This window comes from Takifugu rubripes, chromosome 5, assembly GCF_901000725.2.
Source record: "Takifugu rubripes chromosome 5, fTakRub1.2, whole genome shotgun sequence".
NCBI lineage: Eukaryota > Metazoa > Chordata > Actinopteri > Tetraodontiformes > Tetraodontidae > Takifugu > Takifugu rubripes.
This window is the reverse complement of record NC_042289.1, coordinates 13749615-13776840: the sequence shown is the minus strand read 5'-3', so window position 1 is coordinate 13776840 and position 27226 is coordinate 13749615. Positions and strand designations below refer to the sequence as shown.

The 27226-nt window shown below is 53.3% G+C and overlaps 4 protein-coding genes and 1 long non-coding RNA gene across 11 annotated transcripts; 2 read left to right on the top strand and 3 right to left on the bottom strand.

The window, feature by feature from the left end:
* Positions 1 to 6: 6 nt before the first annotated feature.
* LOC115250026 (GRB2-related adaptor protein 2-like) lies at positions 7 to 2418 on the bottom strand. Of its 2 annotated transcripts, none has more exons than XM_029836943.1 (6): positions 2172 to 2418; positions 1291 to 1410; positions 1124 to 1215; positions 594 to 713; positions 252 to 441; positions 7 to 144 (listed from the first exon to the last, which is right to left on the bottom strand). In XM_029836943.1, exons 2-6 carry the CDS (start codon positions 1366 to 1368, stop codon positions 16 to 18), a joined length of 609 nt encoding a protein of 202 aa, XP_029692803.1. In that variant the 5' UTR covers positions 1369 to 1410; positions 2172 to 2418; the 3' UTR covers positions 7 to 15. The 2 variants fall into 2 exon arrangements, with proteins under 2 accessions (XP_029692803.1, XP_029692802.1); XM_029836942.1 differs by having other exon boundaries at positions 7 to 147; positions 2172 to 2415.
* A 1339-nt stretch (positions 2419 to 3757) lies between these two features.
* Positions 3758 to 13496, top strand: LOC115250027 (ras-associating and dilute domain-containing protein-like). The gene is given in 20 exon segments (XM_029836945.1): positions 3758 to 4279; positions 4346 to 4495; positions 4833 to 5158; positions 5472 to 5497; positions 5500 to 5562; positions 5565 to 5705; positions 6687 to 7015; positions 7928 to 8605; positions 8674 to 8711; positions 8778 to 8947; positions 9042 to 9154; positions 10200 to 10281; positions 10284 to 10418; positions 10533 to 10705; positions 11239 to 11383; positions 11478 to 11644; positions 11711 to 12038; positions 12858 to 12991; positions 13060 to 13199; positions 13274 to 13496. Coding segments are annotated over 19 exon segments (3417 nt in total). The 5' UTR covers positions 3758 to 4279; positions 4346 to 4363; the 3' UTR covers positions 13371 to 13496.
* Positions 13497 to 15891: 2395 nt separating this feature from the next.
* Positions 15892 to 21676, bottom strand: LOC105416502 (uncharacterized). 5 transcript variants are annotated; one of them, XM_011604332.2, is made up of 10 exons: positions 21477 to 21676; positions 20632 to 21056; positions 20375 to 20569; positions 20270 to 20301; positions 19206 to 20175; positions 16909 to 18826; positions 16735 to 16828; positions 16586 to 16635; positions 16380 to 16432; positions 15892 to 16265 (listed from the first exon to the last, which is right to left on the bottom strand). In XM_011604332.2, the coding sequence occupies exons 6-9, from the start codon at positions 18733 to 18735 to the stop codon at positions 16409 to 16411; spliced, it is 1995 nt and encodes a 664-aa protein (XP_011602634.2). In that variant the 5' UTR covers positions 18736 to 18826; positions 19206 to 20175; positions 20270 to 20301; positions 20375 to 20569; positions 20632 to 21056; positions 21477 to 21676; the 3' UTR covers positions 15892 to 16265; positions 16380 to 16408. The 5 variants fall into 5 exon arrangements, with proteins under 5 accessions (XP_011602634.2, XP_029692799.1, XP_011602631.2 ...); XM_029836939.1 differs by having other exon boundaries at positions 20448 to 20569; XM_011604329.2 differs by lacking the exon at positions 20375 to 20569.
* LOC101079434 (splicing factor U2AF 65 kDa subunit-like) lies at positions 21476 to 26820 on the bottom strand. Its single transcript, XM_029836940.1, has 11 exons — positions 26651 to 26820; positions 26074 to 26188; positions 25899 to 26002; positions 25673 to 25824; positions 25482 to 25598; positions 25281 to 25419; positions 25125 to 25207; positions 23717 to 23839; positions 23545 to 23631; positions 23224 to 23466; positions 21476 to 23150 (listed from the first exon to the last, which is right to left on the bottom strand). The coding sequence occupies exons 1-11, from the start codon at positions 26817 to 26819 to the stop codon at positions 23019 to 23021; spliced, it is 1464 nt and encodes a 487-aa protein (XP_029692800.1). The 5' UTR covers position 26820; the 3' UTR covers positions 21476 to 23018.
* LOC115250028 (uncharacterized) lies at positions 26430 to 27207 on the top strand. 2 transcript variants are annotated; one of them, XR_003888608.1, is made up of 3 exons: positions 26430 to 26571; positions 26729 to 26822; positions 27059 to 27207. It is a non-coding gene; the product is annotated as an uncharacterized lncRNA (long non-coding RNA). The 2 variants fall into 2 exon arrangements; XR_003888607.1 differs by lacking the exon at positions 26430 to 26571 and having other exon boundaries at positions 26691 to 26822.
* Positions 27208 to 27226: the final 19 nt, after the last annotated feature.

Here is a 27226-nt window from a genome sequence, read left to right as displayed (position 1 = left end):
GGACGTCCTCAGTCTTCAACTATAAAAGGTCACCGAAGGTCGAATATTTACCAGCTGGTTGGGAGGCTGGTCCGAAGCTCTTCGCGATGAAGCCGTGATCGGCGCCGCGGCGTTCCGCTGCTCAGGTAAACTTCCTCTCTTCACCTGCTGGAAGCAGGTGAAGAGAGGAAGCCAAAGAATCAGCTGATGGTTGAAGGATGGTAAAAGATGAGATGTTCTTTAAAGGTTTACGGAGGATTTGTGAGTCCTACCGACTGGACCAGGGGCGGCGCTCTGCTGTCGGGGCCGCCGTCGTTCAGGTAGATCTCCCTGGTCTTGGAGATGGACGCAGTCTTGTAGAAATCCACCAGCTTGTTGAGGGACGTGAACTTCTTGGACCACAGGAAGTACTGACCTCGGCTGTCCCTCATCACTTTGAAGTGCTGGACGTCGCTCTCGTGTCTGAGGGGAGAACTTTGGTTCAAAGCCTCATTTTCGTCTCCGGGTTTTTAATAACGATCAGCAGCCCCTGGAGGGGGACTCCAGCTCCTCTGCTGGCTGCAGAGGAGCTGGATCCAGGATCCAGGACCCAGGATCTGGGCTGGTTCCCCCACCTGACAGAGATGGAGAACTCCCCGGGGGAGCTCTGGCAGCCTCGGATCACGAACTGCCCCACGTCTTTGAGCCTCAGGAGTTCCTCTGCAGCGCTGCGACTGGCGTTCTCCTGAAACCACCTGCACACAGGGGAGCATTGTTGTGTGGTTGAGAGCTCACGTGCACGCCCACGGGCGCACTCACACAGCCAGAGTCCTGAAGCATCCACAGTTCCAGCAGAGCCGCGAACGGCAACATTCACTTCATTCCTTTTTTTCCAACTTTTAAGGTCTTTTTAAACTTCTGCTCACTTGGTCTGACTGTGGAGGAAAGTTCAAACGGTCCAGATCAGGTGGGTCAGAAATCTCCTGAGACCAGAACTTTCCCCACACTCCCACCTTCACGCCCAGACCAGGAGCGCTGGAAGCAGGGGGCCAAATGATGCCAAGAGCACCTGGAGCCACCTGGAGGCTCTGAATCCTGAACATCAACCATCACAACTTCCCACAGAGGAACTTTCTGCTTCTCGAGGACCATCAGAACTTCTCACCGGGGAGTCTGAATCTCGATGTAGTTCTGAGGGACCAGGCCTTCCTGTCCGTTCATCTCAGCCTTGAACCAGTCGTCCTGGGGGCTCAGAATCTAAACCAGAACGAAGAAATACAGGGTCAACACGAAGGTCAGAGGTCGGGAGGTCGTCCAGGGTGGCGTGCTGACCTTCAGGACGTCGCCCTTGCAGAAGCTGAGCTCGTTGTCAGCCGTGGCCATAAAATCATACTTTGCCAGAGCTTCCATCAGGAGGATCCAGAACCGGACCGAGACCTTCGGGTGACGTTTCTGCCGACGACGAATTAAAATTAAACCTCAAAAATATGAAAATCGGGTTTGGACGAAAGTGAAATGACTTCAGTTCTGATTGAAGTTCAAAAGAGGCAAAGAAAAAAGACGGGCTGGAAATGAACTCCTGACTTTTGTTCCTCAAAATCTCCCGACGTGAACAAATAAATCAGGTGTATTTTTAGAGGAGGGAGGTGGGAGGAGCCTGTTCCTCCGTTCACCTGCTGAAACAGGTGCTTCAGCAGGAATCATCAGGAAACGGGACGCTGGAACGGACCCTAACGGGACCTGATGCAGGGTTCTTCTGGAGGCTTCAGGCTGCAGCTGACCAGAAACCCCCAAACCAGAAACCCCCAAACCAGAAACCCCAAATGAACCATTTCAGCAGGTGTGAACACCTGGATGGTCAGGTGGGCTTCAAGAAACAACCTTAATCCAGAAGAGAATCTCTGATCATGAATCTGTCCGGGACAGAAGTGTCACAAGCTCCGAACAGGAAAAGCAGAAACGCAAAAGTCAAATCAGCTCATTCCTGAAGGCAAAATATCACACTTGTATTCAAAGAAAGTCTGACCTACTTTAATATCACAGCTGCAATCACGCAGAATAATGATGACGTTTGTGGAACTGCTGGTAACGTCTAATACAACGTTTTATTACACTAAATTAAACTATTTTTCTGATGACTCTAAGAAAGAGGAAGAGAACTAAAACGTGTTTTTAGGAAGTCCCCAATTTTAAAATTCAGACATTTAACTCACGTTTTCTCCTCTCTGGACGTTATTTTGTGTCTGCGTCTCTTCTGCAGGAACCCGGCGGCATATTTAGAACAACCAGCCAGAGAATCGGTGCCCACGCACGGCTGAAGGTGCCGGTTCGAGTCCTGCCGCTGTTGCTCCGAGGACCGGCTGAGCCTGAGTGTCGAGGCCGAAGATCAGCGCCGACTGTCGGCCTCAGATCCTCCGCCGCTCCGCTGCTGGTGACGATACCACCGAAGCACCGGTCAGTGATTACCTATATCCTTCCGCCATGCAAAATAGACCTCCCCCAACACACACACACACACACACACACACACACACACACACACACATACACTCACACACAAAATTAAGCACTAATTTGTTTATATTTTACTATGTGTTTATTTTTACAAACCAAAAGTTGTAACAGGAAGTCAGCTTCATATTTAAATTAGTTTATTTCACCAACACTGTTTTCTGTCTCTCAGGGTCTCATTAATTAACCCTGCATCATTTAGACACACGAGATAGAAATTTGGTCTTTAAACTGCTTATTTGATCTTTTTTTGTATTGTGAAAATTTTAATTCATAAGTAACCCCAGTTTACTTTAAACTCTCTAAACTTTATTAATTGACTTTATTGATTAAAGATAATTTAGCTTGGCTTAGCTTAGCATGGTGACAGATGTCTGAGCATCTACAAACACTCACATTAACTTATTTTTAAATGATTCATTTTGTTCATAGAGATTATCAGTTAAAGGTAAACTTTGCTCTTAGAGATGTTAGATAATAAAATTCAGACAGAGTCTAAGTGTAGATCTTTGTCGCTTTTCCGTAAGTGAGTCTTTATCAGAGGAAGCTTTAATCAGATGGATTCATCACTGTTCATGTAGCGCTGCTGAGCGCTAACGCCTGATAAATATTAGAATAATGAAGACTTCACATGCTCAAACTCACAGGAAAATGTTGAACCTGAAGCCTTTTAATAGTTATGACCACATATTTGTTTAGAGAAACATAAAGATTCACACAGTTGGAGACTTGTGTACCTCTTCCTGGGTATTGAGGTGAAGGTTGTGTTTTGTGGTGCAGCTGAAGCTCCTGCGTCTCCTCAGAAACTCAACCGTGTGACCTGATTCTGCTGCTGCAGCTGCAGGTGACGCTCCACATCCGCCTCCGACATGCTCGCTGCAGCCTGCACGACCTGCCTGAAACACCCTCTGCAGCAACACAAGAATGAAGCAACCTGCAACGACATTCTCTAGTGACAATGACAGCTTCATATGTAGAACAAAGAGTTTAAATAAAAAGTATTTAAAGAGACTTTTGTCATCAAATTAGATGCATACATTTAAACCTGTGAGTTTTGTCAAAGTTAACTGTTTAAAAACATCGTTTAAAGTTTTTGGGGACTCAACAGTCTGAATAAATGACAGAATATATGGCGAGAACCAGAAAGGTCACTCATGACTTCACAAGATTTGTTGCAGCTCGTCATTGTGATCAGTAGGGGGCGCAATGCGCGTAGATATGGATAATAAACGGGCCACAGGCGGGGGCCACAGTCCACAGGCGGGGGCCACTGGCAGGGGCCACAGGCGGGGGCCACAGGCGGGGGCCACTGGCGGGTCCGTTAAACGTTTCGCTGCTATACTCCGCTCATCCGCCAGGGGGCGGGCAGAAACCGGTCACTGCGTTGCCACGCCCCTCCGCTCTGACGTCAGCAGCAGGTTGCTCCCCGCCTCGCGCTCTCGGGCGGTCCAAAGTGATCGAGCCTCCCGGCGGACTCCGGGTCATCATGGACCGGTTCGGCTCCCGCTCTCCCCGTCACTGCCGGACCAACCGTGCGAGGAGCATTTTCTGTCTTTCCCGCTTCACCTTGGATTTTCTCTGCCTGAAAAGTGATTTTATTTGGAACTTTTTAGTTCTTCCCCTCGTTTTATTTCAATTTGCGATGGAATGTAATTAAAGTCCAGCTGTTATTGGATGTGACCGCGTCCCTTCGTCCCGTGGAGCCAGTTTGTCCCGTGGAGCCAGGTTGTCCCGTGGAGCCAGGTTGTCCCGTGGATCCAGGTTGTCCCGTGGATCCAGAGGTCTGAGTGGAGCAGCAGCTCAGCTGACTGTAAGAGTCCCGTTATGTTCCAGCTCCTGTTAGCTACGATGCTAATTATGGCTGTGTTGCGTTCAGGTGATCGAAAAATCCAGGATGATCTCAGAGGATCGAAGCGGCCAGAGTCAGAAACAAAGCCTCAACTTCCCTGCGGGTTTTATCATCCGCTCACCCAAGAAGAGACTGGGAAAACTGGGCCGGAAGCCCAGCAATGGCTCTCTCCAGTAAGTCTAAATGGTTTTTCCACCACAATCTGACATTTGTTTTTAAATGGGCCACGTGGTCGCGTCATGTTTGGGAGCAGATCGATCAGTCATCAATAGGCTCCCACTGTTTGATCAAACTGTTTCCTCTTCTCTCAATGGAAAACATTTAATTGCGTCTCTATGGCTTAAGTGGTGATTGATTGATGAGGTTTTTCTACAACCTCCTTTATTCTACTGTAAACAAATCGGTCTGCTGAGCCCTTCCTGGTGTTTATGGCGACCCGTGATGGTTGATCCATCAGTGGCGGTTCTGATGGGTCGTGTGTTCCGGTCACCTGAACCCGTCTCTGTCTTCTCAGTCGACCCACTCCGACAGCACCGTCCGCTTCCTCAGACGGCGTTTGTGTCCGGCAGCCGGCAAGAGCAAAATCCGCCGCCACAATAACAGATTTTCCAGTGTTTTTCAACCAAAGCCCCAACCTGCGGGACAGTGGGGGGCGGGGGCCGGGCCATGTCAGGTGACCTGCGGACCACAGACGACCCCTGCCGAGCTGTCCAGTCAGATGTCGGTACCGGGCGTCCTGAAGATCTTCGGCAGTGACCTCTGTGAGGGAACGAACTACAAGAGCGTGCTCGCCACCACGCAGTCCAGCGCCAAAGAGCTGGTGCGGGAGGCCCTGGAGAGGTGAGCGGCGTCCACGTGACAGCGTCTGATGGTGTCACTGAAACACAGCAACACTTCCCGTCTCATTTCCAATTAAAAAGCATTCTGGTGTTGGTCTGCCAACATCTCAACACGCCCATATTTGCTCGAAAAGCTAATTTCTCTTGTTTGAACGCAACACTGCCCCCCGTGTTCACCTGCGGGTACTGCAGGTAGAGGCTGTAAACTGTAGGGAACATGGTTTTATTGCCCCTGGCAGCATCAGGCCTCAGGGGCAGCTGGCCGTTGTGCGTCTGGGTGTCCTCTTTGTGATAACGGCGTCTTCGCTGTTCAGATACTGCCTGGAGAAGAAGACGCCAGCGACTACGCTCTCTGCGATGTCATCGGCCAGACGGGCGTGGACAACCTGTGGAGGAGGGAGTGCTTCGTGTGGTGGCCGACCACGAGAAGCCCCTGGTGCTGCAGTCCCTGTGGAAGCCCAAAGACGGCTTTTCCCGCCGCTTTGAAATCCAGCTGCGAGCCAGCATAGAGGAGCAGAGTTTACGGGAGCAAGACACGGTCACAGCAGGTGCGTTCCCGCCGCCACGCCCCCTTCCTGCCTGGGTCGTCAATCACAGGGCCCCAGGGCGGAGCCATGGCCGGTCATTATCCTCCGGTGATTGGCAGCTTATTGTGCAGCTTATCGGCGGCTGAGGCAGCGAGACGGCAGCGTGTGAGAGGTCAGGAGCCAACAAAAGCTTCAGCCAGGGGCACAGGAGGTCATCGCAGCCACACTCTTATCTCTGCTTTGTTGTGGGGGCCCATTAAAGGCCCCGAGAACCACGGAGGTTCCCCGTGGCTCCTCCCTCGGCACTGCGCTGCTCGTCCTGCTGCCCGTTGACTTTGGCTTCTGGCTGTTGTTTCTGTACTAAAAAAACCTCTAAAAATATCCCTGAACATCATTTGGTTGGTTGTTTACTTTTTTATTCTATCCCTGGTATATTGTAATTGTGTGTCATCAGAATAATGACCATAGTAACCATGGCAACGGTAGTGATCTGAGCTAGTGAGAGTGTAGCGTAGCTGTAAACAAAAGGGGCCCTAGAATGGAACCCTGGGGGACTCCACATGTCATTACCATCTGCTGTGATGTGTAATTACTGAGTGATGCAACATCTTCAAAGAAGGGTTTAAAGTAGATTACCACTGTGTGTGTGTGTGTGTGTGTGTGTGTGTGTGTGTGTGTGTGTGTGTTTAGGCGTGTGCGCATCAGATTAAGCTAATTCTGAGACTTAATCTCTGTTGCTCTGACTGAACCCTCCAGGACGTTGTTGCCACGTGAAGCATCCTAAACGGGCCTCCGGCCTGGAACAGAGGTGGTTCCGTCTCAGAACCCCGGTGCTCAACGTAGCCTCGTCTGTCGGGCTGCAGCCTGTCTGGCTCTGGGGGGGGGGGGGGGGGGGGGGGGGGTTGAGGGTTCCACAACCCAAAATGTTAATGTTAAATCACCTGAGCTTCATCAGCAGAGGTCCGTGCCCGTGGTAACGAGCGCCGCCGTCTGCTCCGCCAGGCATCAACGCTCAGGCGCGAAAGCTGCAGAAGAGCCGCTCCAGAGTGGCCTCGCTGTTTGTGGAGGCCAGCAGCGATGCCGAGGAGGCCCTGAGCATCTGGAGGAGCCTGAGCGAGATGGATCTGATGACCATGGCCAAGGAGGTGGGTCGGACCCAGCACGGCGCCCTGAGGGAGGACCCCGAGGCCGAGGCTGACAAAGAGGCGCTGCAGCTCGGCGCGGAGAAGGAGGAGACGGAGAGCAGCGACGACAACACCACCCAGTTCTCCATCCACCCTCCCTTCGACTTCCCCTACTTCCTGCTCCTGCAGGGCTACAACCACCGCCAGGTGAGGGGGAAGTGGGAGGAGCCACACTAATGACCGCAGCTGATACAGGATGCAATGTTCAACAACTGAATTGGTACTCTGGAATATTCACAGGAAGGAAGTTTCATTTACCATAAAAAATACCTGGTTGAAACTTAAAATTTCAGTCATTTTGTAGAAAACCTGAAATCCCAGAATTCCTTTCTTAACCCCAGAAGCGATGAAAGCCAGAATTCTACAGCTGGTGAAGGTGACCTCCATTGGTGGGATGGAGGAAGATCCTTAAGATCATCCAGAGGATCCCTGCAGGTTCCTCAGAGCAGCACCCAGGTGGTTGGTTCTGATCCAGACAGAAGGGGCAGTGAGTGTAACCCAGTGAGGAGGGTAACTGTGCTGTGCCCTCCCAGCATTAGCAGCCGGTCCTGAACTCCACCTGCTGCCGGTTCTGTCAGATAGCAGGGATTAGCCCGGCCCAGTGTTTGTCCACGCTGCAGGAGAGGTGCTGACCCGGCAGAACGCTTTATGTTCTCCGTCCGTTCTCCCGCCGACCTCCACCAGCTTTACTCACAACACTATCAGCAGAACTCTAGATCCGGTTTATCTCCGTCTCCTCGTGTTGGTGTTTATCAGATGGGTTCAACAAAGCTGCGAGGTTCTGGACAGACCCGCTCCGCTCGGGCCGGTGTCCTGATCCTTTCCATTCCTGTCGGTCCCGTCTGATCCGATGAGGCTGCAGATAATCTACTAAAAGCATTAATGGGAGTGGGCAGTTGGACGGTTCTGGTTCAGGTTTAAAACAGGTGGCAGCAGTTAGCATGCTAACCAGCTAGCCTCCCCACTCCTCGTTAACGTCACCTTTCATTACTTTACTCACCAAACATTTGGAACATTTTCCACGAGGTGAAGTGGTTCACGTCCCTGGGGTCTTTCCAGGATTTCGTCATCTACCTGATGAGCGGGACGTCCACCATCTTTGGCCGCTGCAGAGAACACTGTCACGGGGAGGACGAGGACAGGCTGAAGGTGGACATCCTTCTGTACGCCCCCGATGTTCTGCCGCAGCACTGCTGCATCAGACGCTTGGACAACGTCCAGTCCCCCTCAGGGGACCACAGAAAGACCATGACCATGTTGAAGCCCCTTCATGGCGCTCCCGTCACCAGAAATGGGTTTAACCTCCAGGAGGAGGTGGAACTGAACCCCGGGGACCTGGTAGGTTTGGGGAACCACTACCTGTTCATGTTCAAGGATCCGACCAGCTCCTCAGGGTGGCTCCAGACTCCCCCCTGGATGACCAGACTCTGTCCAAACACCAAAGCGTGTTTAGCGTGCGGCTCCACCGTGGCGGAGAAAAGGTTGTGGCGAAAGCCTTTCGTGCCACCCTGGAGGGACGTTAAAGGCGCCGAGGTGCTGCTGAGCTACGAGCTGGAGCAGGAGGACAGGGTCCTGCAGGAGATTCTGACATCTTTGGACCCCAGTGGAGATGAGCCAAAGTTGACGCCGGCTTTCCTGCTGATTCTGTGCATCCAGCACTCGGCCGCCACCTTCCAGCTGACCCAGTTCAGGCAGCTGCTGCTCCGGATTGCCAGCCAGATCCAGCTGATCACATGGGTAAGAATGCCCCCCCCTCCAGTGTCTGGTTGGTCCCAGTGTAATAATCTGTGTTCTCCCTCCTTCAGGAGAAGACCAAAGAACTGGCAGCGATCCAGCCAGAAATGTAAGCCCGTCAGCACAAATGTCACCAGAACATTGGAGGTGTTCTCATTCCTCTGTTGCCTCTCAGGACTTCTGGGCCGGAGCAGCCCAGCCTCCTTCAGGTGCTCACCATGGACCAGCTGCTCCCGGGTCTGAAGCCTCTGTTCATGTGGATGGCCAACTCCATCGAGCTGCTGCACTTCATCCAGCACGACGTCCCTCAGCTGCTGCCCTACAGGGGGCACCAGGAGGGCCAAGGTGGGCCGAAGGTCCTCACAGCCGCCACACCTGCAGCGGGCTGTTATAACGTGTGTGTGTGTGTGTGTGTGTGTGTGTGTGTGTGTGTTCTCAGGCCTGCTGGGCTCGGAGATGTTGTCCACGCAGACAGCCTGTGAGGAAGCCATGACGGTCCTGGAGGAAGTCATCATGTTCACCTTCCAGCAGTCTGTCTACTACCTGACAAAGGTCGGCAGCTCAAACCCAAACCCACATTTCAGAACCTTCTGAGCCGAGCTGGCTCACACGAGAAACAGGAAATTCAGCCTGTGGAAACACCAGGCTGTGTTTAGATTGAGCCGGTTCCAGGCAGAACACACAATAACTGCTGGAAAGGGCGACTCAGCCAGGAAGAGCCTGTGAGATAGTCAGATCAGCAGGAAAAACAACTGCTGTGATGGGGGACTCCTACACACCACGTAGAGGTCTAGAGAAGTCCGGCTGCAGCCCCCCTGGTGGCAGGTCAGACCTTCTGGCTCCTACTGAATCATCCCAGTCAGAAGTGTAGAAAGATACTGGCTGCAGTCATCTGGGTGGAGCTCCGAACAGAACCACCCTGAAGCAGAACCCCCTGAAGCAGAACCACCCTGAAGCAGAACTCCCTGAAGCAGAACCACCCTGAAGCAGAACCCCCTGAAGCAGAACCACCCTGAAGCAGAACCTCCTGAAGCAGAACCACCCTGAAGCAGAACCTCCTGAAGCAGAACCACCCTGAACACTCATGTCAAAGGAAGAGAGGGAAGGAAGCAGGACCACGTGTTTCCGCCTCTCCCTTTCCTCTCAACCCTGCTGACACCTCATGTTGGAGTGTTTGCTCTGGGGGGGGGGGGGGGGGGGGGGGGGTTCGTCATTGTGGGGGGGGGGGGGGGGTCCCAGGTTGGCTGACATCAGCTTCTGGCCCGATTCCAAAACCATGAAGAGTTTTGGTTTGTCTGGCGGAGGTTCAGCTGTGACCTGCGTCCTGGAGAAACACCCTCAGCACAGGAAGTCAGGCCTGAATGCCCTGTTCATTTCCTGTTCCAGTCCCGTCTCCATGGAAACACACTGGTGCCTTAAATAAACGTCTGACCTGCCGTCATGAGTCAGCTTGAGGGCGGCGCCGTCGCCATGGCGTTGGCAGTAACACCCCTGTGGACGTGTTGTAGGACACGAGCCTTAACGTAGCTTTTACAGCAGAGTGGAGAGATGAAAGGGTTCATCTCCAACCTTTGACCTTTGACCTCTGTCTCCTCAGAGCATGTACCCGGCGCTGCCTGGGCTGCTGGAGGGGAACCCCTTCTCAGAGGGGGGGCAGCTGCGGCTGCCCGATGGGCTGGCAGCATCCTGGAGGTGCTGAAGGAGACCTTGAAACTCTCCAAGGCCTTCCAGGTGCACCCGGACATCTCGCTGCAGCTCTGTGCGTATCTGTTCTTCTTCATCAACGCGTCCATGTTCAACGCCCTCATGGAGAGAGGTGATTAATGTCTCCCGAGTCGTTAACGTTGCCATTTGTTCGCCGGTGCTGTTAATAGTAGCATGCTAACATTAGCATCCTTACCTTTCCTTTCCACTCGGACACCTTCTGCAGGTTCTGTGGGGGGGTTCTACCAGTGGTCGCGGGGGGTCCAGATCCGGGCTAACCTGGACCTGATGATGGACTGGTTCCAGAGCATCGGTCTGGGCGAGCTGGCCACCCAATTCTTCCAGAAGCTGTCTGCTGCCGTTAATCTGCTGGCCACGCCCAAAGAAACCCTCCTGCAGGTCAGAGGTCGTCTCTCACTCCGACACCCACAGCTGAGGGTCGATTCACCTGGAAACATGTTCAGGAAGTGATGTCATCATGTGCAACATTGAGGGCGGGGCTTGTTTATGCCCAGCCTGAGGTCAGAGGTCAGCTGTTGAGGCGTCAACGCCACAGGAAACATCCGAGCCGACTGATTGGCCCAGTCGTGTCATGGTGGTTTGGTGCCCTGTGTCCGGACCTCTGAGGTCACACTGGTCGTTATTTATGGATGTTTACAGACGTGGAAAGGTTGCGAAGGACGGTTGTGGGATGTGGTTCTGGAACCAAACCCAGACACAACAAACCCGTCCAGTTAAAGCTGGGTCAGAAGAACAACAGAATCACCTTTTATGGACTTACAGCCGTGATATTTACATCACAATCTATGGAAGCTCATTAGGGACAATCTTGGTAATCGCTCAAATGTGTCCTGGACGTGGACGCAGCGCTGGTCCCATTAGTCAGGCGGAGCTGAGCATGATGGGAACTCTGGTGTCTCTCCTCCGTCCAGGCCTCGTGGACGTCTCTCAGGGGGGAGTTTTCAGCCTTGAACCCGGCTCAGCTTCATCACATCCTGAGAGAATACGGCTCCAGTAAGTCCTGTCCCAGTGGGTGGACGCCGGCGCCCGCTGATGCAGAGGACGCCGTCAGGACAGGTGAGGGTGTGGCGTCCCGTGCACGCACACACACACACAGGCGCAGCAGGACTGCCTCCTTCAGGTCCAGGTTTTAACGCCCCCCCCCCTGCAGGAGACATCTTGGAGAGCTTTGACCGCCATCCGCCGCTCATCCTGCCCAGCAGCAGCTTTCAGCTGGAGCTGGGCAACGCCACCGTGGAACCCGCTCTGTTCCAGCAGCTCCGCCATCTGCAGGCGTGGGTACGGCGCCTGCCCCCCAGGGAGGGGGGGCGTGGGCAGGTAACGGGCTCAGCTGTGTTCAGGAAGTGTGTCAACATCTGGTACTGATGGACTTTATACCTGCAGACTGCAGACAGCCAGACCGCGACCTCCGCCTCCACCCAGGTGGTCTCCGACTCAGTTTTCTGCCCGTCCCCTGAGGTGGGTCGGGACCGTGAGGCCTGCTCAGACGTGGTTCAGGCCCGAGGCTCAGACCTGAGCGGCTGCGAGGCGGTTCTGACGCAGAAGCTGAAGAGTCTGGAGCTGCAGAACACCCTCCCTGGCCAGGCGGGCCTGGTCCCTCACAAAAGCCTGGCGCTGGATCCTTCCTGCCTGCTGACTCCGCCCAACACGCCGCAGGGCGGCGAGCTGGCCGAGGCCGACATGAGGGAGGGAGCGCGGCCACAACACAAAGGTACCAACAGTCAGATGATCAGAACCTGAGTCCAGTCAGAACCTGTTCGGTTGTTTTCAAAGGTTCTGGGCCTCCTCTCTGGTCCCTGGGCGCATGCTAGTAACCTGGTTACCAAGGCAACCAGGACACAGATCTGATCGATAACAGTGCAGAGGTCAGGTGGATCCAGGAGGGCCCAGATGCTGAACGGACCCCCCTCCTGAAGGGCTTTAACTGCGGGATTTGCTGGATCCGCCCTCCCATTGGTCCCTGGGCTGTGATCTCCCCCTTCGGGAGGTGGTTTTGCTTTGAGGATTATGGAGGAACCGAACCATCCGGCAGCACGTTCATCTGTGAATCTGAACACACACCAGGCCAAAGTGCCCAGAATTGTCCAGTTTTCCTGCCTACACAGGGCAGGAAGTGTTTGATTTTCCACCTCCCGTGGCTCAGAGCCGCTCGCTAACAGCTAGCGTTATTTGGATAGCTGCTAATCCTTTAATCTGACGGCGAGGTGGTGATGTCAGGAGGGAAAAGAACAGCCTCCAGTCCATCATGGGAATTTACAGCTGGGTTGGTGTGTGGAATCTTAATGGGCGGCAGCATTGTTCAGGCCAGCGGCATGCTGGGAAGTCCCTGTCACAACAACACATCATGCTAACCCAAATTAGCCACCAGCTAATCAGATTGATTATCAGATGATTCTCTTCCTTACTAAAGGAAAAAGACGTTAATGATATTTGATCACGTTGATCACCAGGACTTCAGATCAGCTGAGCTGATCCTGGACCAGATCCAGTCATGACTTCCTGTTTCAGATGTGTTTTTCTGTTTTTACAGTCAGGGGCTTTGCTGAGTGGAAGAAAGAGAGAGGGGAGGTCAGAGATGATGAAGAGGAGGACGACCAGGAGGTGTTCACCGTGGAGCTCCACAGGGGCCCTCACGGGCTTGGCCTGGCCCTCGTGGACGGGATGGTGAGACCTTTACAGCTCCTCCAGATGCTAATGTGGCTGAAGATCTTCATCTTGTCTCTCACCCTCAGAAAACTCAGCTGCAGATGAGCGGCGTTTACGTCAAGTCGGTGGTTCCTGGTTCTCCTGCAGCTCAGTGTCAGAAGCTGAGGACGGGTGACCGGATCCTGGCTGTCAACGGTGCCAGCCTGGTGGGTCTGGAGTACCACGTGTGAGTACCTGTGCACGTCCAGGGTCAGAGTCCCGCACATCTGGAGGTCACAGCGTTGTCTGCTTCTGTCTCAGGGGTCGAGAGCTGATTCGGTCTTCGGGAGATTCTCTCCGTCTGCTGGTGGCCAAGATCGAGCCGAACCTCAGCGGCAAGTCCTCCACAGCGTGCTGAGGGCGGAGCTGAGAGAACGGACCGGTGGGGGCGGAGCTGAGAGAACGGACCGGTGGGGGCGGAGCTGAGAGAACGGAACTGTTGGAGGCGGAGCTGAGAGAACGGACCGGTGGGGGCGGAGCTGAGAGAACGGAGCTGTGGGGGCGGAGCTGAGAGAACGGACCGGTGGGGGCGGAGCTGAGAGAACAGAGCTGTGGGGGCGGAGCTGAGAGAACGGAGCTGTGGGGGCAGAGCTGAGAGAACGGACCAGTGGGGGCGGAGCTGAGAGAACGGAGCTGTGGGGGCGGAGCTGAGAGAACGGAACTGTTGGAGGCGGAGCTGAGAGAACAGACCGGTGGGGGCGGAGCTGAGAGAACGGACCGGTGGGGGCGGAGCTGAGAGGGCGGAGCTGAGAGAACGGAGCTGTGGGGGTGGAGCTGAGAGAACGGACCGGTGGGGGCGGAGCTGAGAGAACGGAACTGTTGGAGGCGGAGCTGAGAGAACGGAACGGTGGGGGCGGAGCTGAGAGAACGAAGCTGTGGGGGCGGAGCTGAGAGAACGGACCGGTGGGGGCGGAGCTGAGAGAACGGACCTGTGGGGGCGGAGCCAAGAGAACGGAGCTGTGGGGGCGGAGCTGAGAGAACGGAACTGTTGGGGCGGAGCTGAGAGAACGAAGCTGTGGGGGCGGAGCTGAGAGAACGGACTGGTGGGGCGGAGCTAAGAGAACGGACCAGTGGGGGCGGAGCTGAGAGAACGGAGCTGTGGGGGCGGAGCCGAGAGAACGGAGCTGTGGGGACGGAGCTGAGAGAACGGAACTGTGGGGCGGAGCTAAGAGAACGGAGCTGTGGGGGCGGAGCTGAGAGAACAGACTGGTGGGGCGGAGCTGAGAGAACAGAACTGTTGGGGGCGGAGCTGAGAGAATGGACCGGTGGGGGCGGGGCATTGAGGGCAGTGTTGTCAAGGTGCAGCTCTGTGGGCGGAGCCGTAAAGGTGGTGCGTTCACGTGCATGGACAGGACGTTCCCAGCGAAGTGGGCCAGACTCTCAGCTGCTGCAGAGACGATCGATCCAGGCAGCCGACTGGTTCAGAACCTCCAAACTGACTCTGAAACCTGGAGGTGAGGAACAGAACTGGAACAGAACTGGAACAGAACCAGTCCAACAGTAAAACGTATATTTAAGGAAGAAACCTTTTACACTGTAAAAAATCCCTTCATATCTGTTAAATACTTCTTTATAGAGCATCAAAACTACTTTTGCTCCAAATATTCCAGGTGAGATTCTTTCTGTCTTTTGTAAAATTCCAGAAAAGCGTAATAAAAACTTTCAGAATTCGTTGGCTGGGATGTTCCGAGGGAACTGGGAACTGTGTTTGTGAAACTGGGACTTCTGTCGTCCCCAGATTCACCACGGAGACCAAAGTTTGTCCTCCATCTTGGTTTCGAGGTGATCTGATGGACGAGAAGTCCAGAACACAGAACCGGGTCGATCAGAGGTTCAAACTGGGAGCAGCAGCCGTGTCCGTGTGGGCTCAGCCAGACAAGTCAGAACCGTGTTGGCAGGCTGCTGCTGCAGAGGGGCGGAGCTTGTTGGGTGTGGCGGCTGGATGGCGGCGCCGCACCACCGGCGGCTTTTTATAGCGACTGTGGTTCACAGCAGTCGGGCACTTTCCACCGAGTCCAACACAAACTGCACAGCTGAGTGTCTGCAGGGTGCACGCGCACGTGCACGTGCACACGTCTGTAATTAGAGTTAAAACCAGCTGGAGCTGCTGCAGCTGATGATCAGAACCACTGATGGTGCTGCTAAACAAATGTGCACCCCCCCAGCAAAAGCCTGTCTGGGGGGACAGTGAAGTCCCCCGCCCCGTCCTGGCTCCCCCTCACCCCCCCGTCCTGGCTCCCCCTCGCCCCTCTCCCCCGTCCTGGCTCCCCCTCGCCCCCCTCCCCCCCCCCGCCGTAGCCTGATGTGATGGACAGTCTTTCTACCCCTGAACGATCCCGCTGTCCAGCGCCGTCTGCTGGTGTTTGTCCAGTCGAGGACATGACGTCTTCTACAACAAACCACGCCTCTTTGTGGAGGCCACGCCCACCAGTGGATGTCACTGAAATGTTCTCACTTCCGGGTAAAGACGAGCTTCAGGTCTTTGCTGATGATTATGAGGCAACATTTATTTTTCATAGCAAAATGAAATGGTTGAATTTGTTTGTGAACATAAACTGTTGACGCCGAAGGAAACCAGTGAAGGGAACTGGTGTCGGTCCAGGGGCCACTGGTGGTCCAGGGGCCCTGGTGGTCCCTGGTGGTCCAGGGGCCCTGGTGGTCCAGGGGCCACCGGTGGTCCAGGGGCCACTGGTGGTCCAGGGGCCACTGGTGGTCCTTCACAATCAACTCAACCCACTTTAATGAGTTTATTCAACATAAAATATTCATGTTTGTCAGAACAGAAATAAAGTTACACAGTTTTATATATTACATCTTCTGTTTGAGTTGTAATTATCAGAAATCTTTACTGAATTAAAAAGAGTAAGTCTTCAAAAACATTTTGGCTGATCTAATTTAATCTAATCCTGCATTTCTTTGAGACTGAAAACAGAAACTGGTCCCAAAGTTCTTCAATAATCCAGAAATCAAGAAGAAATGTGTGACTTGAGCAGGATTATCCGTCTACATCTGTGCAAATTAATAAATAAAAGTACGAACAAACTGATTAAATCAAACTAAAATCTCAGCAGCGGCGAAAATAATGACAGAAAAAGAGAAAATATATCAGAAAAGATGAGCTGAACCCTAATTACAATTAAATGTGATGAGGCTCCACACACGCACACACACACACGCACGCACACACACACACACACGTTAGTGTTAGAAAACTGCAGCGCTGAAGCCGTGAAGATGTCCGACCCTGAGGAGACTGAAAAACACAAAAGTTCGGCTGTTTTAGCTCATTTCACTGGTTAGGGAGCTAGTTTTAGCTGGTTTTAGCTGGTTTTAGCTAGTTTTGACCAGATTAAAGACTTTTTTTTACCTTTCTTTCATCTATCAGATCTTCTTGTGTCATTTGCTCATCCACAGTTTCCTCTGTTAAGCACAAACACAAAGTTATATTTTGATCATAAAACCGTTAATATTGAATACCACTAAGAAGCAGGTGGTTTCCATGGAAACCAGGTTGGACTGACGGCTCACTAGCGACGCCTAGAGGACGCGCGGTCCATTACATCCCATCGTTACCTTGTGCTCTGAACATCGAACTGAGAAGTTGTCTTCATTCAACACACAACCTGAAAGACACACACGCACGCGCGCGCACGTGCACAGACACACATTTAAAACACAAAGGAGAGTAAATCAAGGCTCAGATGTGCACGTACGGGCGCTACCTGACTGGATGGCACATCTGTAGTGGAAACCTTTGGAGCAGGACTTCAGGAAACAGCCCATAATTGCACCGGTCTGCTGGCACACGGAGCACACCTGGAAGAGGTGACACAGGTGACTGGCAGCAGGTGGCTGTAGCTCCTCCCCTTTTCCGTTTGGGTTTCTGGGTCACTCACCGTTTCCCGAGCGAGCCGGGCCGCCTCCTCCAGCCCGTACAGCCTCCCCCTGACCAGGAAGACTCCGGCGGCCCAGATCCCGCAGTCTTCGTGGATCCAGCACTCCGGAGGCGCCTTTGGGAGAGAGCTGCAGCCGCCTCTGGTCGGACTTTCGACCACGGAATGGTTGCAGCCGGCGGCGCCGTCAGTCCAGCGGTTCTGCTGGTTCCCCGACGGGCCGGAGGGTCTGTAGGGGCCGTGGAGGTCGCCCAGGCCCATGGCGTTGGCCGTCTGTCCACAGAGGCAGCACAGCAGCGCCGCCTGACACTCGCCGTCCGAGGAGAAGCGGCACAGCTGGAAGCAGGACGTGTTGGGAACAAAGCCCGGGACGGAGTGTGGAACGGGCCGGCGCCGTCCCGGGCTGCTCCTCACGCTCTCCTGGTCCTCCTGGAAGTTGACGATGACGCACGCCGTCTTGTCCACGTGGACGAAGGGACAGAAGCCGCCAGCTTTCCTCTTCTTTTCCTCTTTGACTTCTGCGTATCTGAGTTTGATTTCCGGTTCTCTGGGACAGAACCCGGCCGACGGTCCCACCTGCAGGCGCCGTTTCCTTCTCCACCTGGCGGTCGGTTTCCTGTTCGCCGATGTTTTGCTGCGCCGCCGCTCCGGCGCCGCTCCTTTCCGCTTCTGGTCAGCGCCCGCTTTCCCTCCTTCCTCCTGCTGGTTCTGGCCACAGCTGACGGGTTCGGATCCTTCCCGCCACGGTTCTGATGCCGTTTGTGGCAGCTTCCTGTCCGTCTCCACGTGGACGCCAGACTCGTCGCCACGGTTTCTGCTGGCTCCGCCCAACATCCTCAGCTGCGCGGCGGGATCGTCCGACCCGGACAGCCTGGACTCGCCCTCAACGACGTCATCAGACTCGCAGCTTTCGTAGTAAATCCCGACGGCGTCGTTCTTGGCTCGCCGCTCCAGACGGTTCCGAGAGGTCCGGCGGACAAACGGAGGCGTTTCGGAGGCGGACCTCCTGATTCTGCTGCTGCGGCGCACTGCTGTGGGCGGAGCCTCCTCCTCGTCGCTCCGCGGCGCGGCGCCTCTTAGCTTGTCGGGCGCGAGCGACACCTCGATAACGTCGCTGTCGTCGCTCGAAATGTCGACCGAAAAGTCCGGGCGGGTCTCGTAAACGGCGCCCAGCTCTGAGAGCAGGACCACGGGCCGGGCGCGGTGCAGGAGCACGTCCACCGAGCTGTCCGAGGACTCGTCCGAGTACGAGCTGTCCGGACTGGCGGAGCTCAGCGGGAGGGGGCGGTAGCAGCCTGGACCGTCGTCCAGCGAGGACGCCACGGAGGACGCCACGGAGGACGCCACGGGGGACGCCACGGGGGACGCCACGGGGGACGCCGCGGGTCCAACACCGTCCTGGATGAACGGGCTGCACAGCAGCGGCTCCTCTGTGGACGACACCAAGAAGATCACGTCAGAGTCGCTGTCGCTCTCGTCTCCGCCGCTGCTTTCAGGAACTGGGCTGCCGGTTCTGCTGGGCCCGTAACAACCCTGGTGCCAGCGGCTGCCCTGGACCCTGCTGCGGTACAGGTGCTGGTCCATGTTCCGACAGTGGACGGGAGCCTGTTCGGGGAGCAGCCGTGTGGACAGGGAGCCGTACGAGGAGGAGCTCCTGCACCGGAACGGGGAGCCGGACTCTGGCCCGCAGCCCACCTGCGGTCTGTGGTACCACTCCGGCTTCTTCGCCAGGTCCATGGAGTCGTTGTGGCCGCAGGTCCGAGAAGCAGCCGAGAAGTTCTGGGAGAGGTCAGCGCCCATGAGAGGTGGATCCAGAGAGGAAAGGTCCATCGATCCAAAAGAGAGGAACCATTCTGACCCGTCCTGGATGGTTCTCCTGCGGGCCCAGACGGCCTCGGCGCCGCCAAACTTCACCTTTTCTCTGAGAAGATGGTTTTGGGTGTTAGTCGCTTGAATAATCACACGTTTCCATCGCTCATCCTGTAAATATCAGCAAAAATCTCTTTCTCTGGTTTAGGAAACTGCAAATTGAGTTTTGTTACATTTGACACATTTAATAATTATTAATAATTATCACAACATTTATTGCGATCGTTCTTCCCGTCTAGATTCGTTCAATCTCAGGTCCAGTTTATTGACTCGTTATTTACCACAGAACCTACTAAAGTGCTCCACGAGTGTAGGGCGCTGATTAACAACCTGATTTATTGATTATTAATGGTAAATGTTTGACATGTGACCGGAAACGGTGAGCGGCCTGTTGACAGATCGATAATTGATCGAGTACCGATCGATCTCACCCCTCAGCTGGGCCCCCTGGTCGACCTGGTTCTGGGTTAGTGGGCCGACCTGTCCGGGTCCGCCACCACCATCATCATCGCCATCTTCATCATCATCATCGTCAGGGCTGGATGTAAACAACAGCAGCACGAGCTCATGCTAGCGGTTAGCCGCCGTTAGCCGGTTCGGTCCGCTCCACACGGGTCGCGCGTCGAAGCGGCGGCCGCAGGGGAACACATGAGTTCGGCGGCAGGTTTATTCCGACCGCCTGGTCCAAAGCTGCCGTTTGAAACTTGTCGTCACGGAAATCTTCATCCTTCTGCGTCAATCCGGGGCGGAAGAGACACCGGAAGAGTTACAGAACCTTCAGAGTAAAAGCACCGGGTGAACTGACGCTAACGCAGCAACACGAAAGCGTTTTTATTAACTTAAATCTGTTGATCAGCGATGAGGCGCGATTATATATGATTAACGCGGTTTACCCTTTAGCGACGTTGTAACCTTAAAACAAAATCTGATATACAATAATGATCCAATAAGTTTGTAGTTGCGGTATAAAAAGAAAGAGGGTCACTTCTAGCAGGGGTGTCGCCCCCTGGCGGCCGGCGGCAGCAGCGCAGCTCTCACGCACCTTTGTTTTGAAGCTGCGGCCATTTTAAGAGATTCTTCCTGTTCTTTATTCACGTCAAGTTTAAACATTTTATGTAACAAAATAGAATAGCCGGTTAATTTACAGCTCTATCCACATATTACAGTAAAATAAAAAGTAAAGCAATTGTTACATTTTGCAGGAATAATAAAGGTAAAACCGTGAAATATTTGAAACCCTTTTTGTTTAAATGAAACGGAGCCACGCGGACTCTCGGTGACGACGCTTGTTGTCATGACGACATCTGCTGGAGCCAGCCGCTGTTTTCACCCTCAGGATGTTGAGTCCACTCAGAACCTGGATGGACGTCTTCATGACCTCTTCATGACCTTTACCTCGTCCTGTTGGTGAGAAACGAAAATAAGACTGACAATGGTCAAAATGTTGGTGGGATTCTTCGTTCTAATTCCAGCGGCAGGTTCAGCCGAGACTCACCTGTGCTGCCGTCAGTCTTTCAGAAAGCTGATCTAAATATATAAACATCATATGGATTAATTGATTAATTGAAAACAAGGTTTACTGAATCATAGCTGCGATTACCAACTATGACCACACGGGGGCGCCAGGAGCGCGCAGAAGTCAAAGGTTTTAAGAACAAAATGTCTCCTTTAACTTTCGTGTGTTTGAAGGTTCAGCACTGAATCAGCTGCTGCTCCCGACCCTCCTCCAGCTGGAACAGAACCAGATCCTGAGTCCAGGCCCGGGGGCCTCGGCCCAGATGGGAGCTCCACCGAGCTGGACAGGAGGACCAGGATTAAACCAGCTTCTTATTGGTGTCTCCTGTGTTCTGTTCCTACCTGCATGGCAACAGGATCCACTCCGCGGTTTTTGTTCTGGTTCAGTTTGTTGGTTCTCAGGGAGACGGCGAGGGGAACGTTCCTCCTGTCATGGATGTCAGCCCAGACGGCTGCCGTCTTCACCCCCACCCTCTGATGGGGTCTCCCGCCATGCACGGGTCCGGCACCTTCTTCTGGCCCGTCCTCGGTCCTGTGAGGTCCAGGCAGATGTTGGCGCTCCCCTGAGGTAACGGGCTCGGCGGCACGATGAAGAAAAGACGCTGCCAATTCTGTGACAGACAGAAACCCGGAGGGGCTCAGCAGGCCCGAGAGTTCCTCAGGAGTGACCTTTGACCTCTGCGTCAGGCTTGGCCTCCGGTCGTGGGGAGGTTAGCGGTTAGCATCTGATGAGCCCCAACAAGTTTATGCCTCTCAGATTTAGTTTCCTGAGATGTTTTAATAGAGAAAAAAAGTTTCTAATATGAGAATTCAGTGATAAAACAATCAAACTTGTGCCAACAGTCGGATTGTAACAGTGTAAATGGAGGTTTGACGTTTCTGACATAAAGCTGCAGAAACACAAAGTTGGTGCCTCGTTAAAAAGAGTTGAAAACAAGTTTGTAACCTAAAACCGAGGAGATTAACTGAAGATATCATCTTTATTCCTCCACAGAGATGAAACTCGCCACTTAAATCCCAACATCGGCCTAAAACCAGCAGGTTTCCATGTTAATCGGCCCGATCTTCAACATTTTATTCATTTATTTAATTCCCGAAACTCGAACTCATCAAACCTTTGAAACGTGATGCACTATATTAATTAGATCAATCCGCTGCGGCCGCCGACTGGAGCCTGCGGGTCTCACCTGCTCCCGGTTCGGTTCGGGTCGGGCTCGGGTCGCCCTGCAGATGTAATTCCTGGGTTTTGAACCAGTTCTGACATTAACTCCTGAAGTTCTCCTGGATCTGGTTCCAGGGGCTCGTCGCCCTCTCGGCCGACATGTTCGACTCCTCCGCCGGCTCCGAACACCGGCGGTGATTCGGTCTCAAACTTCAAACACTTGCCTACTGTCGCGCGCTGTCACAGCGACGTCAAGTGTCATCACGCCCCAAAGAATATCCGGTGACCACCTACAAAATAAAATGTACTTCCGGTTTCTCCAACGCAAGTTGGGGAAGAATCACAATGGTAGTAAAGAATTCTACTTTTTCTGACGGAGTTTTTAGAAACGTACAAGTCAGATACTTTTTCACAGACGTTCTAATCTTTAATCCCTGTGAAAACATCAGTCTTTTTATTATTGCTGCTGTTATTAATTGTTCTAATTACAGACAAGCACGAAGAGCTGAGAATACTTCTATATAATATAAATAATCTGTGTATTTAATTGATGACCTTGGATGAAAAGGAGCAAACACAATATGCTTCCAAACATTTTAATCTTAAATGCACAATAATTGATCTATTTGTTGTACAACTCTACAGTTTAGTGAATATGCAGAAGGAAAAGGTGTATCTTCATAGATTGACCTTCATGTGTTTAATTACAGCTACAGAACATTTAATCAAAGCAGCAGAATACAAATATAACATCATTGACCTTTGGAATATGAAGAAAATAGTTTCTGGTTAAAATAACTATAATTCTCTAAAGTTTCAAAGGTGCAGAAGAAAAATTGTTTTGTTGTATTAGAATGTGTTGGCACAGTTCCCGTATTTACAATTATTATAACTTTAATTTAGAATTAGAGAAAGAAGAAAAGATTCCTCAGAAGCTTTCTGAGCCACCTTTTTATTATTATTATTTTAATGTGCAAATCTGCTTCATTTTGTCTCCATCAGCTGTTTTTTCCTCCATCAGCTCCTGAATTTAAAAAGGAAGACGATTTGAAATGTCATCTTTGTGGATAAGTCGGTCGATTTACAACATTTATCAAAATAAAACTACTTCAATCAAATGAATTCAGACTTCAACTCAAAAGTCTGGACTGAATTTTCATGGTTCATCTGATAAACGATCAAATCATTCAGTCATTCATGAAGCAGCCCGGTGGGCGTGGCCAGTGGGCGTGGCCAGTGGGCGTGGCCAGTGGGCGTGGCCAGTGGGCGTGGTCGCCCATTTGATATGAATGGGAAATTACTGTTAAGGCAACAAATTGTGGAAGCTTAATGTCACTGATGGAATTTCAGCAGCAACACAAGCAAACGTGTTGATCTTGGATCTAAATCTTTGTGCTCAGGAGGAAAATCTCTCCGCGCGCTCGTGCGCTGTCGCCGCGGCGCCGTCTGTTGTTTCAGGGTTCGGGGAAACGTCCGGCGCGGTGGACTAGAATCAAACACTGGAGCATTTGTGAAGTTCCACGGCAGGTCCTGAAGCGGGTCGTCCTCAGGGAGGTTCTGAAGGCTCTCAGAACTCGTGTCTGTGGTACAGGTCCAGGTCGTAGTATTTGGTCACCACCACCCTGTTGGCAAACTTGCGGCCGGTGAGCGCTTGCATGGCTTTCTGACAATCGCTGGCGGAAACGTACTCCACGAATATCTGCAGGACACGGCGGGGAGGACAGCACGTGAGCACCTGCTGCTGCTCCCACCCGTGGCCGCAGGACACTCACCTTCCCACAGCCGGGGACGTCCACCCCGTCCACGGGCCGGGGGATCTCGATGGAGCGGACGCTGCCGTACTTGCAGCACTCTTCGCGGACGTCCTCCAGGATCTCCTCGTAGTCGTCGTCGTCCACGAGCTCCTCGGGCATCACCATGTTGAGGAGGCACAGCACCTCCGTGGGCATTCCCGAGTTCTGCAGCCTCTGGAGGCCCGGCACCTGCAGCGTGACCGGCGCCTCTATGATGGCGCTCTGCAGGGGGAGGAGCCGCCGATGTCAGCACCGTCGCCTCACACACACACACACACACACACACAGGATCGTACTCACAGGATTAGCATTTTTAGCTCCCACGCTCGCTCGCTGCACAATCAGCTTCTTGTCACCCAGTTGCATCCCATTGAGTCCAGCAACTGCCTGCACACACACACACACACACACACACACACACACACAGATGGTCAGACAGTAAGCAACACCACCTCCTCTCTGCGGCTCATACCTGGTCGGTGGCGCTGACGTCCACGTATTCGCAGAAGGCGTAACCTTTGGACAGCGAGGTGGCGCTGTCCTTCACCAGATTGAAGGCTTTAAGGGGCCCAAAGGAAGTCAAGAGCTCCTTGACCTGGAAGAGATTTGGCCCCGGCTCAGAGTGAAGAGCAGACGCAGGTTAAAGGAATGTGCAGCACCACAGCTGCGTTCACCATCTGCAGCGTATTTAGGAGCAAACGACGACCTCGTCCATGTAGCAGCAGCTTAATGAAGCTCTTTTACAAAAGTGTCAACAATAAAACTACATTTTAACTGAGAAAAATGGAAATGGCTTCAAATTTGAATGAAGGGACAAGTTATGGCATCATAGTGTCATAAGGCAGCTGAAAACCTTCCAAGTCGTAAATTTGGGAGCCAAAAATTGAAAAGGCGATGAAGCAAATGTTAAAATGGAGGTTGAATTTCCTGTTGTCTGTCTACTTTTCTGACCTTAACAGACAAACTTGGGTAAATGTTTACTGATCAGAGGCGTTAGCTCAAAGCCGCGGATGCTAAAACGCGCTCAGAGTGCATGATGGGAGGAGGAGAGCAGCCAGTGTGGGAGCCTGCTGGGCGGGACCAGCGTGTCTACTTGCCTTGTGTTACGTGTTGGCATGGCAGCAGTAGATGATACTACTGAACAAATTATGAGCGCAGACTTAACGATCTTACGGCCCCTAGCTGGGGACAAAGTGGGGGAACAAAAGTGAAAGAGCCGTGAGTATCAAGGAGACTTTTGAAAGAGAAATTTGAATGAATCAGTGAAACACAGGCGACAGGAGGAGGAGGAGGAGGAGGAGGGGGAGGAGGAGCTTCTTCATCCACCCAATAAACACATTCACTCTGATCAACGTGTGTTTGACTTCTGAATTATCGTCCTGATGATCTTCCTCCTGGGTCTGATCTGACCGCTTCTGCTTCCTGTCCCCGTTTACCTGTTCTAACTATTCCCAGTATTCCCGGTGTCTGGACTGCCCCTCGACACAGGAACGCTCCATCACCCCCTGCTGATTGGTGGCGGTAACATCTTAAGCCCCTCCCCCTTTGGCGGCGCTCATGGCGGCCAGATTTAGTTTCAGACAATAAGAACAATGCTGAGAACATGAGGCTGATTTAATGACCTGCTGCAAATATAAAGGCCACCCTGGACTCTGGGGACGTTCGCGTGATCCAATCAGAATCAGCCGGCGCGGGACGCTCCACAGGTGGACTTCCTGACCCGAGACGGCCAAATGATGATGTCACTGCTGACGTCACAGGACAAACTTCCTGCCAGTGTGTGAGTGTTGGCGTGATCCGTCCGAGTTGGTCAAACAGACAGAAAGTGAGAGAACGGCGAAGAACCGCGAGGCCCGCCAGCCGAGCCGGCGGATCAGTACCTGGTCGTCGTTCAGGTAGTTGGGCAGACCCCCGATGAAGAGCTTGTGAGGCGAGTCTGGGACCACGGTGGAGACCACGCCTGCTGATACGAGCACACGGGACATGTTTTAGGGCTGCACCCAGACCGGCGCCGCTACCTGCTCGCTCTGGTGAACCTGGGACGTGGAAGACCGGCTGCTCCGAGATTCCAGGCAGAGGTCGGTAATCGTGAGGCCGTCGGATCTTGAGCGACTGGCCCTGGAAGATGATGCCGTCGAAGGCCATGGCCTGCGTGGTCTCGTCCACGGAGCGGAACTGGAACACAAACAGGCGCTGTTGGAGGAGCGGCGAGCCCAAACGGGACGGTCGGGACCCACCTCCAGGAAAGCAAAGTTCTTATCCTGGTTGATCTGCACAGCCAGAACCGGATTACTGGGCGCTTGCGAGAGTCCGGCCAGTCGCATCTGAGCGTTGAAGAACTCCGCCATGGACTCCTGGGGAGACACGGCCCAGGCGGCTCAGCACGCCTGCAGACAGGAAGTCAGGGAGACGGGCCGGCGCCGCTCACCTCGGTCACTCCGAAGGGAATGTTCCCGACGTAGAGGCGTCTGGCTTGTCTCGTCATCTGACTGCCCACCACCGGGACCTGTGTGGGCGCCGCGGCGGCGCCGGTGGCGGCGCCGGTGGCCAGGAGGGCAATAGTGGGGATCTGCCCGGCCGCTGAGGGCCAGAGAGAGACGGAGGTGGTCCGAGTGGCTCAAGCAGCAGCAAACTGCCCCACGGGCCCCAAATACCTTGCATGGCCTTGTACTGCATGGGCGTGACGTGCTCGAAGCCCGGCGGGGGAACATCCCAGTACCTGCAGCCCCTCTTCTTCCTGCTTCTCTTCGGAGAATGACTGGAAGGACAGCGGAGGTGGGCTCTGGCTCACCAGCAGGAGGACGGCGTTCCCGTCCCGCCAGCACTCACCTGCGCTTCCTGTGCTCCCTGGAGGAGCTGCGGCGCTCGCGGCTGCGGCGCTTTTCTCCCCGACAGGCTGAAGAGCCGCTGCGACTTCTCCTCCGGTGTCTCTCTCTCTCGCGCTCTGCGTGGGCAGAAGGTCTCACGTCACTGACAATAAACGTCCAGGATCCGTGGATCTAAAGCGGCCACATTTGAGCAACTGCCGATGGAAAAGGCTAAATTATAAAGAGGATTGTGAGCACTGATTCCTTTCATTACAAACGCAGAGATGTTACGCTGCGGGAGTGATTTGACTGTGTTTGACTGGAGAAGAAGAAAAGATGGAAATGAGGAATGTTGCTGCCCCCCAGCGGTCCGTTGCTGCCCCCCAGCGGTGACAGGCGGCAGTTCAGCTGATAACAGCAAATATACAGACACGACAGGTCGAAGATGACACAAATGATCAATGATGCCAAGATGAAAGCTGCAGTGTGACGGCGACAGGATAAAGTTGGCGTCCGGACGGTGAGTTCAGTTCTGAGGAACATGTCAGCTAATACAACTGAGTGTGGCTAGCAGCGCATAATTGCACATGAATTCTCACCTTGTCGATTCTCGCTCAGCTGTTTCTCAAATTCCTCAAAATCAGACATTATTTCGTCTTTAATTTTGCTGGATAAAGAAAACGCAGTTCGAGTTTCTCTGAGACGGAGATGAAGTGACCTCCAGTCAGCTACGACAGTCAAGCCGGAACCGCCGAGAACAGACAACATCCGGTAAACTCTTCAAAATAATACCAGACGCTTTAATTCCACATCCGGCTGAAACCTTCAAAATAAGAAATACAACAAATCTGATGCATCATGTAAGAATCTCAATGAAGGATGCGTGTGGAAAGTTTAGAACTGAGTTCTTGTTAATACAAAACGACATTTACGGCAGGTTTAAAGACATGATGATGAAAATGTGATGCCCAGTAACCATTGTTTTCATCAGAGAATTCACCCCTTAGGGTCTGGGAACCCCCGGGGGTCCTCCTCATCTCCTGGCTTGGTCTTGAGAGCAGCAACTCCTCGTCTCCTTCCATCACGCTCCACCTCAGCGACCTCCACCCCCTCCAGTCCGTCCTCATGTCCCCCCACCTGGCAATCACTTAAAATATAAAACTGAGCTCCTCGTG